The sequence below is a fragment of the Equus caballus genome, chromosome 14 (assembly GCF_041296265.1).
Source record: "Equus caballus isolate H_3958 breed thoroughbred chromosome 14, TB-T2T, whole genome shotgun sequence".
NCBI lineage: Eukaryota > Metazoa > Chordata > Mammalia > Perissodactyla > Equidae > Equus > Equus caballus.
This window is the reverse complement of record NC_091697.1, coordinates 104102484-104115674: the sequence shown is the minus strand read 5'-3', so window position 1 is coordinate 104115674 and position 13191 is coordinate 104102484. Positions and strand designations below refer to the sequence as shown.

At 39.5% G+C, this 13191-nt stretch overlaps 1 protein-coding gene across 5 annotated transcripts in view; it reads left to right on the top strand.

Moving 5' to 3' along the window:
- The window catches only part of IQGAP2 (IQ motif containing GTPase activating protein 2), a 267737-nt gene that overhangs the window by 185072 nt on the left and 69474 nt on the right, over nt 1–13191 (top strand). For all 5 annotated transcript variants that reach the window (XM_023618155.2, XM_070234658.1, XM_023618156.2 and 2 more), the window contains 3 exons: nt 2943–3033; nt 7800–7967; nt 12122–12267. In XM_023618155.2, coding sequence (XP_023473923.2) covers nt 2943–3033; nt 7800–7967; nt 12122–12267 — 405 coding nt within the window. The remainder of the gene's footprint in view (nt 1–2942; nt 3034–7799; nt 7968–12121; nt 12268–13191) is intronic.

The window sequence follows — 13191 nt, the reverse complement described above, 5'->3', positions numbered from 1 at the left end:
TTCCATGAGTATTGGTGAACAGGTCTACAATAAGGCTTTTTTTAATTGTGGTAAAATGTACATAACATAAATTTATTATCTTAACCATTATTAAATGAACAACTCAGTAGCATTAAGTACATTCACATTGTTGTGTAACATGCAAGCCTCTATAAGTAGTTATATTCTGGAGGATATGATTTAATATGCAGTAGAAAAAAATACTGCGTTATAACAGATTTTCCTGTAATTAATGAAATTTAAGGTTAAACACTAAACCCAACAGCCTGTTGCCTATAAAATGTAGCAAGAATCAGAAAATGCAAATTTCACATGAGACTTAAAGGCTGAGGCATAAGCTAGGAAGGAATTGATCTGTGTAAACTTTTCACATCTTGATTAAATTTCATCACACCAAGAGTTTTGCCATCCAAAGTCAGTGTGATGATCACATAATTTATGGTAATGCAAACTGAGATAGAATGCTATCGTGTTGCAGAAATAATGACCAAGAAAAGTACAAAATATTGAAGAGAGTACTTTTTAAATTAAAACTTAATTCAGGAATTTATGACTTGTGCAGATGGCCTAGTTTCTGTTCACTTCGTCCATTTGTAACTCACATGTTGAACCTGGCTCTTTAGCCCAAGGTGAAGCGTGGCCATCTGTAGATATAATATTTCTAGTCTTCTGGTGAGCAACTGGAAAGGAGACCTTACTGATGTGGTAGGATTCAGTTTTTACTCTTGGTTTTGCATTTAACTCGAGCAACCTTTAGTTCAGTGAGTCATGATTTAAACTGTTGCCTTAAATTCATTTAATGTGCAAAGTCTGTCTTCTGTTTGGCGTATAGAATTAATACTTTGAAGTAGGATGGTAACTTCTCATCTGGGTGAAAGTTTGTATGGTGCATCTTCTACAGTGATAAGTTATGAATAAACTTGGTAAATACCCTTCAAAAACATTGAGACAGACATAAATGAACTTGTGTGGAGCCTAGTTTTTAGGCTATACCTTGGGGAGTATTTGGGTTCTCCTTAGCCTTGAAAACAGAGAAAAAATAATTCCTGCTCCCCTGTCTCTCCATCCCTCCTCTGGTCTTCAACTTCCCATCTTGCTTCCTGTTTGAACCTTTCCCATCCATTCTCCCAAGAGATGGAAAATCTTACTAACAGCTGATGGTACCCACATGGCGGACCTAGCTGGAGATGATTGTGGAAGCAGGTGCCAGGCCTTCCACAATGGTCTCCATTAGGCCAGATGTTGTGGGATGAAATAACAGATAGTTTCTTTCATTTTCAGAGCCCTTTCCACACACAATTTCTCATGTTAGTCTCTGAGGGAAATAAGGTTGAAGCCTGCCAAAGGAGCTGGTGTGTTATTTCTCCTCCCTGCTCCTCATCCATCTTGAGTCCTGAGTGATGGAGCACGTTTTCATGGCTCCACTGAGCTACCCTCTATTCATCACAATCTTGCCTTAGGATTTAGTATGTGATACATTCCTACACGGGGGCAGATGTTCCCATTTTTTTAAACGGAATGTCTTACCTTCCCTGAAAATGATTTCTACTGATAAAATTTACTTATAATTTTGGACAAGTTTATATAAAACGCAGTTGCAGTCTGGAAGTCCCATTTAATTACATTACATACCAGCATTGCATTTGTGGCAAGATCGTCAGAGTCAACCCAAAAGTAAAAACTAGTGAAGATACTTCAATAACTTTTCATTGCTGCTAGTGCTTCCTTTCTGCAGCTGTCCTTAACCACTTAGTCTTTTCTCCCTCTGCAAATCAACAAGCCCTATTCTAAGTTAACCCCTTCTTGGCTATTTCTAGATCATGTATCTACAGCCGCTATTACATTGATCACCTTGTATTATAATTATTTTTTGATACATCTGTCTCTTCTACTGAACTGTCAGCTCCTTGAGGGCAATCACTATGTTTTTGTTTGGGTTTTTTTTTTTTCCCTTTTGCAAGGAAAGATTTGCCCTGAGCTAACATCTGCTACCAGCCTTCTTCCTTTTTTTTGATCCCCAAATCCCCAGTACGTGGTTGTATATGCTAGTTGTAAGTTGTTCTGGTTCTTCCATGTGAGCCACTGCCACAGCATGGCAACTGACAAGTGGTGTGGTTCTGCAACCAGGAAGTGAACCCTGGGCTGCCAAAGTGTTAAGTGCCAAACTTTAACCACTAGGCAATCAGGGCTGCCTGTGTTTGTGTTTATTTTTGTCTCTGTGTCTGATAAATATCAGGTATCATTGTGCTTCCCTCAAATTTAAAGTATCCCATGGCCCTCGGGGCCACCCTGGGAACCACAGTTACTGAGTGAGTGGGGGAGAGAGTGTTTGACTAGGGGTGGCCAGAGAAGGCTTTGTTGGAGTAGGTGGCGTTTGAATGAAGCCCTGAAAGACAAGAAGAGCCACCAGTCATGCGGCTGGGCTAGAATGCTATGATCTGAAGGAGGCTGGTGTGAAGGTCTGGGGCAGGGAGCAGAGGAATGGGAGGTGCAGCCAGAGGGATCAGCAGGGCCAGATCATTAGATGCCCAGAGTCCATGGGGAGGGAGTTTTGTCCCCTCCTAACTGCAGGGGAAAACCTGGAGGAGGTGAAGAAGAGGAGCGGTGTCACGAGATGTCCATTTTGAAGAGCCCATCTGGTTCCCGGTAGATGACCACTGTGGTAGAAGGTGAACTTGGAAGCAACAAAAGCAAATAGAGACCCAGGCAGCTGTCCCGTTGAGTGATGACGGCTGGACTGCGAGGGTGGCCGTGGAGAAAGGAGAAGCGGTTGGGTTGGGGGTCTTTTTCGTTAGTAGCTTGTGGCACTATATGGCAGTGTTTAGTAGTTGCCAGATCAGAGTTTGTAGAAATTGTAATAAAAAGGCTCCTGAAAAGCAGTTACTAATTCTGTTTCACCATCATTCACTGTTCTTTCTTTTTTTCTATGGCAATATTCCCAGGACTCTGAGAGTGCTTCTAAAGTTCTTTGGCTGGATGAGATACAGCACGCAGTCGATGAGGCCAACATGGACAAGGACAAAGCAAAACAGTGTGAGCCCTCGCCTCCTTTTCCTGGCCCACCTCGCTTGCTTGCATCCGGTTATGCCCTTGCATTTTCATTGTAATTCATAATCTTTTAAAATTATGTAATTTTTAATTTCTGAAACTATTTGGACTGTCTTACCAATTTTAGTTTTTGAGTGCATATTTATACAAAATTAAGATTTGTTGGTTGCACTATTTTCCGTAATTAGGTGCTATCTCCAGCAAAATCTAAGAATGTTGTTGAACGAAATCCAGAAAGCAAAAAATGATTCCTAAACTCTCAAATTTATAGTTTAATCAAGTCTTTTTTCTATCTTGATCCTTAGAAAACTACCCATTTCTGCTTAATAAGGGTCCTCCATGCCTTTCATTGTGTTAGTCAGGGTTTTCCAGAGAAATAGAACTAAGTATATATTTTTCTCTGGAAAAAAACAGAACTACATATACAGTTTTATATATATGTATTAGTGTTTCTCTGGAAAGTACACGTACTATCTGTTTATCTATATACATACCCATTTATATGCAGAGAGAAAGACCGAGATTTATTTTAAGGAAGTGGCTCGTGCAATTGTGGAGAGGCTGGCAAGTCCAAAATCTGTAGGGCAGGCCAGCAGAGGCCTGGTGGCAGCACTTAATCACCAAAACAAGTGTGTGTGCTTACTGTGATGGTCAGCTGAGTGAAAGCAGTGATCAGACTAATCTGACTTGCAAAGACCTATGGAGCTGGCTATTCGATCATGCTGTTCCTGGAAGTGAAATAGACAGTTCGTCTACGAAATTCTTCCTTGATCTGTACAGGTGGAAGAGTTCCAGGTCAAGTGATTAGAAGTCTAACTTGAATCATGGAAACAGAAAGTTATGGCCCCTCAGTCAGTTCTCAGACGTGAGCCATTTACAGACCCAGAACTCTGAATGAAATGGAGGCCAGGCCCTTTTGAGAAAGGACTTTGCTACACTACCAAAAATGTATACTGTTCATCTTTCTCCCAGGCTTCTCCTGAAGAGACCTATGGCCTTTTACCATGGTGACTGTGCTGGGGGCAAAGGGCATAATCAGACTTCTCAGAGATGACTCGACTTTGTCTCTGAACTGATGCTCATTCCAGGAGACCCACCACTTCACTGTGGTCCAGCAGTCAGCGTGGGGGCTTATGGAGGTCAGATGATCAATGGAGTTTTAGCTTAGGTCTGTCTCACAGGGGGTCCAATAGTTCCCCAAATCCACTTTGGGATTATTTCCCCTGGTCCAGAATGCACAACTGGAATAAATATACTCAGCAACTCGCAGAATCCCCACATTGACTCAGATGATAGTTTTTAAAATTTTATTTGAAGCCTCTTTTCATGGAGGAATAGTATGAAAATTCACATGGCAATCTAAACTAGCTTCGAGATTGATATACTAACACTCTACGTGTACAAATAAGCTAAATAAATTAAAATAAGCTTCCTAAAAGTGGAGTTCATTAGCCTGTCCATTCATGGCACAATTAGAATCTCTCCGGTTGTATTGGGTCACAGAATGCCATTGAGATGCCTTAGTCTTGCTTCAACAATGTGCTTTTAAACTTTGGAAGCATCTGTGAGGACCATCTGGTTTTGATTTCCTTGGCCTGGAGAACTGTGTGTATTTCTCCAACCTGAACTTTTATGCCCTTAGGATCTTTGAAGACTTTCCGTTCTAGACTCTAATGCTTAAGAAAAAAAACAAGGTTGAGATGTGTATATAAGAAATTTAAGTATAAAACTGAAGGCAACCATAGTTTGAAGAAACACTTCTATGAAATTAGATTGTAATATAGGCACTCAAATAGCCTAAAAGGGTTAGGATTTTTCTCTCAGAGATCAAACCAATTTAGAAGTTATTTTATTCCTTTTAGTCCATGTTCTTCTGACATTTGGCCTACAGATGTTAAGAGGGTGCTGTTTTTTATGTTGAGACTTATGGTTCTATTGACTATGAGAGTAAAAGGTTTTCTCAAATATGTGTGATTTTGTACTCCACACTCGCACATTTAAAATCCTATCTTCTAACGCCCCTGTCCCTTGGAAGGGTGAATAGAGTGTCTTCTACGATGTATGACAACAAAAAGAAGTTCTGAAGATAAAACCATCTATATTCTGACACTGAGATGAGAATTTTCCAGTTTTTCAACAAGGAATTTAATCTTACTTTTAAAAGCATCTTTCATCCTTTGTATGAAGGCTTGAAACAGATTCTGGTGACATGTTGTAAACACCAAACCTACTCTCAGATAGTTTGATAAAAGATCACGTATTGGCCCATATATTTTCCCACAGGCAAGATTTAAAAGGGCAGAAGAGCTCAAGTCTCCTTGATTTTGGCCCAACATGCACTTTCACTGGAGCGTCTTGCTTTCTTAAAGTAGGCTTGTCTCTACTTTTGACTCCTTGCAGCAATATTTCTCAACCTTTCTCCGTTATTGCACCCTGAGGAATCTTTCTAAACGTTTTTTTCCCTAATTGCTCCTCAAGCACGAAATTTCAATACCACAGACATATTGTACATCTGTTTATGTACCATATGTAGATCTGCACTTTCTACCTAAAAAGTTGTTTTTTTACCCCTTCCTCCCAAGAACTAAGAGGTTATATCACCCCTTTTGAGAATGCATGCTTTAGAGAAAGCCTGCTGCTATATGGCTTAAGATGTAAAGCGAACACTTTTGGATCCCTTAGAAGATCTATGTAAGATTGCTTAATTTGTTCCTTAGCAGAAACATCCCTAACTTTATGGAGATCATTTATCTGACACCCTCAACTATCTGGCATTTGACCACAACCCACGGGTTAAGCAAAAAGCAGTGAAAGTAGATGCCTTGAAGTCTGTGTGCTGGAACTGATTGACTGTCCTCCTCAGGGACTCGTGGAGAGACACTCTGACCAGTTTATTCTTGTCTTAGACATAACACTAATATGTTTGCTTGTTTCCCTTCCCAACTCAGAGCACATCAGAAGCCGCACGTTACCAGGTGGTTACGTGTTTGTTTGGGCTGCCCCATGCAGGCACACAGACAGCAGCAGGAAGTCACGCTGACAGTGATGATAGGGGAAACTAAGAGGCATAGGAGTTTGAGGCCATTTAGTGCAGGAGCAAAGAAGCCCAAACACCCCCACGGTCCTTTAGCGTCTCAGTCACTGTAAGATAGCCCAATTTTAATGCTGTGAAGGACCCTTCTCGTGGCTCTCACCAAACATGAAGCACCTGCTAGGTACCAGGGGCTGCAGGTAAAATGATGAGCAGCATAGACTGTTCTCTTAGGGTTTTCTCCGGAGCTTTCAATTTTCACGGAAAACGGTTCTGTTAAGGTGAGCTTCAGTTGTCTGGAAAGTTAACCTGTGGACCCTCTCCTTGCACATCAATACTCAATGATAAAGCATATTACTCTATGCAAGAAATTTACACCTTTATAGTACCCATCTTTTAAGGAAAATGGCATTTTACTGGTTAGACAAAGCTGTCAGAGGTAATTCATGCGAGAATTCTTTGTGGTTTACTTGTTCCTTCTGCTTCTCTCAGCCCACAAACTTCTCAAACACCAGTCCTGCGTTTTTCTCACCCTGCAAAGTTTTCCTGGAGAAGAGGAAAGAGGGGCACTTCACCTGTTCCTATTAACTTCCACAGCGCAAGAACATACTGCTATGCCTTTTGTTCAGCAACAGTTGGAGTCTCCCACGGAGCTGCCCCTTTACTCTCTATCTGCTCCTCTAGATTTGCGTGACTTTGTCTCCAGGCTGTTGAAAGTCAAACTCTGTTTTGCCCCGTCAGCATTCATTGTTCTCTTCTATGCACGTGTGAACATAATTTGATGACGACAATATACCATTTAGCATTTGTACAGTAGAGTTTGACTTATATATGTTTTAAAAAAAATAAGAAGAAATATCCATCTCTCCCTTCTCTTTTCATCAAGATCTTTTTTCATCTAGAAAATATTTTAACCTGGTTTCTTTTATTTTTTTATTCTATATTTCTAATTCAGTACATTTACAGGTTGTGAAAACAGTAGTTCCCTTGGCTGGGCCGGAATAGTTTTACCTGGACCTAAAGTGGAAAAGAAGGAATTCATGTGTTAACTTTTCTTGGGCAACTAAGAGTTCAGTGAGGTTTTATTTACAGGGAAAAGCAGAAATTTGAATGGGATAAAATGCTTTCTGGGTCTAAATTGTTTCCAGAATTAAGTTTCTGGACTCCATTGCACATATCCACCAGCTGTGCCTGTTGCCTTTCTAGAACATTCATGTAGTTTGCTAATGACAACTTTCATGTATTTTGCGAAGTGCTATATCTTATATAGTATCTAGCACTATACAAGAGAATTTCAGGATTTCCGTAGCTTAGATAGCGTTTTACTTTTTCTAAAATAAATAAATGTCTTTGTAAAGCTAGTTCTCAAATACTGATTAATGACTTATGTAAGGGCTGCATATCCACGTTGGTGTGCATTCACCCTGTTTCGTTGATGACTACAGCGAGCAAAACCTAGTGCCTTGACACCACACAAGAGTAACCAGGAAATACCATGATTTTTAATAGACCGTGCTCCTATGCGATCATCATCTGCTTACAACCTAAACTGGTAGGTGAGTTGGTGACTGCCTTGGGCATATGTGGTACATACTCTCAAAGGGTAAAAAGATTTAATACCAGTGCACTCCTAAAAGGTTGAATTATATCCTTGCCTGCCTCTAGGGTAAGTAGAAGATAACCATTAACAGAAACTCTTTTTTTTTTCCCCATTACCCAGGGGTTACACTGGTCGTTGATGTTAATCAGTGTTTGGAGCGAGAAACACCAGGTGATATTTTGTCTGTTTTGAAGTCTTCCGTTTGTAATCCAAATGACATAATCCCCGAATGTGCTGACAGGTGCTATGATGCCCTTGCAAAGGCAAAAGAGAAAAAATCTGAACGTGGTAAGCTGCTTCATCGTTTAGCACCAAATAATATCATTTTGAATATGATGGTTTCTGTGGTATTTTCTTAATTTTAAGACAAATATTATCAAATGAACATTTATAAAATTTTTTTGATCATCTATGGCAAAGGAAATTTTTTAGATGTTTGTTTTTTGGAAAGCTGTGATTAACTTGGCTCTGCGTGGGTGGTACCATAGACTTGAGAAGATACAGTATGTAAGGAGACTTTGCTTTCTGTAGGTCTTGCTTATTGATCCATTCCTCCAGTGACACAACTGACTTTTACACTAATATTTCTCTCAAACCTTTCTGAAACAAATGATACATGATTGTACGATATTAAGTAGGGATAAAGAGTAATCTTCAAAATATAGAATAAAGTGCAGTGAATTGGTCTCCAAGGGATCAGATCAATGACCTTGGCAAATATTTATGCCTATTCAATTCAATGGCTGATCATGAAATGTTAGCTCTGGAAAGTATCTTTGAGATCATGAGTTTAATACTCATTTTTCAGATTTAGAAACACATTCATGAGATTTTGGACAGAGGGAGAAAATGACAGATCCAAGGAGATTAATTTTTGGCAGAGTTAATCCATCATTCCTTGAGTAGGCTTTTATTGAGCACCTGCTATGTCCTAGTATCAAGGATCAAGGTGTCTCCTGACTCGTAGGCTGGTGTTTATTTGTACTGCATCATAGGTTATATACATAGTACTTTTCATGTGTAGGAGGCTACTGTGACAGTATATGACCTTAGAAGTGGAACTTAAGAAAAATATTTTTAGTTCTACTGAAAGTCTGTCCAATAGTACCCTTTGTACTTACTTTTAAGTTTGTCTGATGTATTTCCAACTTTGGAGATTCCACCCTCCAATTCAGCACATTTTCCTGTTAATGAAATGTGAGGAGGGCTATTTGCCACTCTTTCTTACTTGGCCTCTGGTCACCCTTGAGCCCCTCTCTGTTCCTTCCACATCTCTTCATCAGGAGTCACCATAGTGTCCTTCGCCTCACCCTTTATGGGGAAAGAATTGCACAACTGTATTAACGCAGGGGTTGAGTTCCTAAAGATGACCCATCCTAATGTCAAATCCATCCTGGTCCAAACTTGGTTTATCTTCTCTCTCCTAAACTTGCCTACTCCTCTTCCCGTGTGCCACGTTTTAGTGAATGGAATCAAAATATCCCCAGATATCCAATTCAGAAACCTAGGAGGTACCTTAGATTCATTTTTACTCCAAAAAAAAGAGAGCGAGCCAGCTGGGACTTTGTTAGGGATTGTTTTCGCTCTCTAGATCAATGTGAGTGTTGTTGCCATCCTAACAATATTGAGTCTTCTGATCCATGTACGTAGCATGTCTTTTAGTTAAGCCTTTTTAAATTCTTTCGACAATGGTTTGTAGTTTTCAGTATATAAAGTTGCATTCCTTTTGTTAAATTTATTCCTACGTATTTTATCATTTTTGATGCTATTGTGAACATTTTGTTTCATTTTGGGGTTGTTTAATGCTAATATATAGAAATATAATTGGTTTTTTATTGAGAAGTAATTCACATAAAACTCACCCTTTTAAGGTGTACGATTTAGAGGTTTTTAGTATATTCACAAACTTGTACAGCCAACCCCACTAGTTAATTCTAGAACATTTTCATTTTACCAAACCAAAACCACATACCTATTAGCCATTGCTCCCCACCCCTCACCATCAGCCCCAGGCAACCATTAATCTGTGTTCTGTATAGTTTTGCCTGTTCTGGATATTTCATATAAATGGAATCATACCTTGTCCGGCTTCTTTCACTTAGCATGATGTTGTCAAAGTTCATCCACGTTGTTGCATGCATCAGTTCTTCATTCCTTTTTGTGGCTGATAATATTCCGTTGTATGGATATGCCACATTTTATTTATCCATTCATCAACTGATGGAATTTGGATTTTTTCCCCCCACTTTTGGCTATTCTGAACAATACTTCTGTGAATATTTGTGTACAAGTTTCTGCATGGACATATTTTCATACAATTGATTTTTGTAGATTGATCTTGTATCCTGCAACCTTACTGAACTCAGTTATTCTAATAGTGTTTTACTGGATTCCTTGAGCCTCCACTTGTTTTTATAAATAAAGTTTTGTTGGAACCCAGCCACACTCATTAATTTGGGTGTTGTCTGTGGCTGCTTTCATGCTACAGTGGCAGAGTTGAGTAGTTCTATTCTAGCAGAAATCTATAGCCCACAAAACTGAAAATATTTACTCTCTGGCCCTTCGCGCCAGAAAAAGAAGAAGGGTTCGCGGAAAAAGTTTGCCAATCCCTATTCTTAAAGGAAGAGGAGAAGCTTTCTAAGCGATTAAAGGCTGACTTTCACCCCCAGATGGAGTGATGAACATTGTTTTGGGGAGTGAACAGGATGATTTATTTTTCTCTCTTTCACCTCTGGTTCTAGGATGTCTAATCTTTCCCAAACTGTAGTGTCTGCTCCGAGGTAGGGCACTCATCCTATAGCTCAGTGTAGCTCTCACCTATAGGTATAATCTCGTCTGGAAGTCATCTAAAAGTGTGCCTCCTTTTAGAATACTCACTACCTCTTAACTAACTGGCCTTTTTCTCTTTTATGGTTTCCTCAAAGACCCATTATTACCCTTTTCCCTACGTAACAAACCAACTGTATTTCTTAAGAAAAATACTTGTACTCTGTGCTGGAGACACCCTCCTCAGCCTCTCAAAGTCTGACTGTAAATTCAAACTTGATGTGAAAATGATAGGAATTCTCTTTTCCTATTATCCTCTGACATCCCAACCCAAATACAGCTTTCTAATGCCAATATGGTTGGTTTTTAACCAGCTAAGACCTTTTTTCTTCTCAGTTTTTATGTAAATAAGAGAAGATATCAGTTTTTACCATCTTTGCCTTCTTTCCTTCCCAGTGAGAGAGTTGCCTAGAGAAGGGTGTTTATTCTTCTGACAGCATTCGTGAATCTGACGACTGTTGGTGGCTGGAAATATAATGATTACTTGTGATCATCCTAATTTGACTATGCAATATATTTTCTAGTAGACCAGAATTTCGAAACAGATAACAGCTGTCTGACTGCCCATTTAAAAAGATGTGCATCTCTCTTCCTGGGCATTGACAAATAGAACAGTTGAGAGGCACTTAAAACCAAATAAAGAATCAACATACACTAAGGGGCCGTGAAGTTACTTCTGCTTAGTTGTTTGAATCCATTTAGATATTCTATGAGGAAATTCACTTGAACTCTGATTTATCTATAAAGGCAATTAATCTAATGCCCACCTGGCAGCTAGCTGTTGGCTTAGCTTGGTCTAGGTCAGAATTTATTTTTTTGTTGTTGTTTTTAGCTCTCTGATCTGGAGGAAGAATCATGACAATTCAGCAAAATAAACTTATTTCTAGACAGGAAGAGTAGCCCATGGATTCATGAGGAAGAGATATTCTTCTTGACCAATTTAAGCATGACTGCCATAGGTTTTTTTTCTAGTATGCCCCTCCCCACAAATTAAGTCCTTTCAACATTTTTTTTTTTTCTCATTTTGTGTGGTTGTGTGGAGCAAGATGATTCAGAGGAACCAGGAATTTTCCTTCTGCCTATTTAGTGACTTTGCTGTTTGCATATGCCATTTTGTACTTTGGATAGACTTGTCTGCAAAGATGAGTCATTTCTGCTTTGGTTTAATGGCCCTCCTTAAATGTTGAGTCACAGTCCTTGTAGGTCACTCCCTCTCAGAGAAGGTGCTGGAAGTCTTTCTAATCAAAGAGGACTCTTGCTCGTTGTTCTCCTTTCTCCTCGTGGTGCTGTTCACCTCTACCTCGGGCATACATTCCTTGCTTGCTTTTCCTTGTTGTTGGCCATTTGTGACTTCTGTCATCCTTGTGGAAAATGCGATCCAGAGCTAGCATTCGCCATCAGTCTCTCCTCCTTTTTCTTTGGCTTAGCAGAGAGCTGCCGATGAACGCACAGAATTCATCCCATTTTAGTGAGTCATTTCTAGTGATGTTTACTTAGACCATCTGAATGCTTGGTACAAAACACACTCATCAGATTATTTTACATATCGAAGAAGCTACATGGATGTTGAAGGGTTCAGCGTTTCTCTCTGGAATGTAACAAACTTTTTTCTTTAGTGTCTACTGAAGAAGGTCCATGGCTCAAACTTACCCTGCAGGACAAATATGACTACTACTACAACGTCGATTCAAAAGAGAGTTCCTGGGTCACACCTGCCTCATGCTTGTTTAAAGAATCATGGCTCATGGCAAAAGAAATTGAGGTAGGAAGTTGGTGTTTGATGGAAAACTATGTTACCTAAAGATAAGCAAGACCGCTTTTCTGTATTTGAATCGTGGAAGTGATGGGAGGAACTAATTGGTTTATTTGAAGGCTGGATGTGGAGTAAAGTTTTCATGAACTACAGTTGGATGTGGCTGCATGGTACCGATTTTTAGAATGTTTTCCCTATTTGCATAACACCACCAAAGAGAGTAGGGGGAAGACGGCTTTTGTGGCTTATCCGAGATGGTAGATCATCCTAAGAAACGAATCTTCAAGTTTTCCTTGAGACGAAAGCTCAATTAGTGGTAATTCCTTGGTTGTTAGTATTTAAAATGTCTTCTTTCTTTCCGCCTCTTAGCCTACAACATAGATATGTAGGTCCTTTAGAAAGTGAATAATGCTTCCCAGGGGGAAATACCCTTGAAGGAATATTCAAGATTGCTTTTGACTTGAGACCAAAAGTTGGACCCAAAAGATGTGAAGACTGCTGTTTGATCCAGGCATTGTAGTATGTTTAAGAGAAATTTTTGAGTTCCATTTTGGGGGAAAAACAAAAAATAGAATACACAAATATAGATCTTACAAAATCGTTCAAAGTCACCCAGCATCAAAGACGTTGCAGTATCGCAGTGCTGTGAACAGAATCACCGGTACGGTATTTACAAAACTCTGGGAAAAAAACTGGCAAAGTTCCCACAATTTATAGGAAAATGGCATTGTGGCAATGAATTATTAGTGCTACTTTGTTGAGAAATGAAATTACGGACAATATTTAAAAACTATAGGCTGTAATTGAAAAAAATGTATCACGCTGTGAAGAAGCAGCATCAAAGGGTTAAAATTCAGAACCAAAAACTGCTCACGTGGCATCCAGAGATACCCTAGGCAGAACTCTGTGAAATCGAGCATCAGTCTGTTAGAA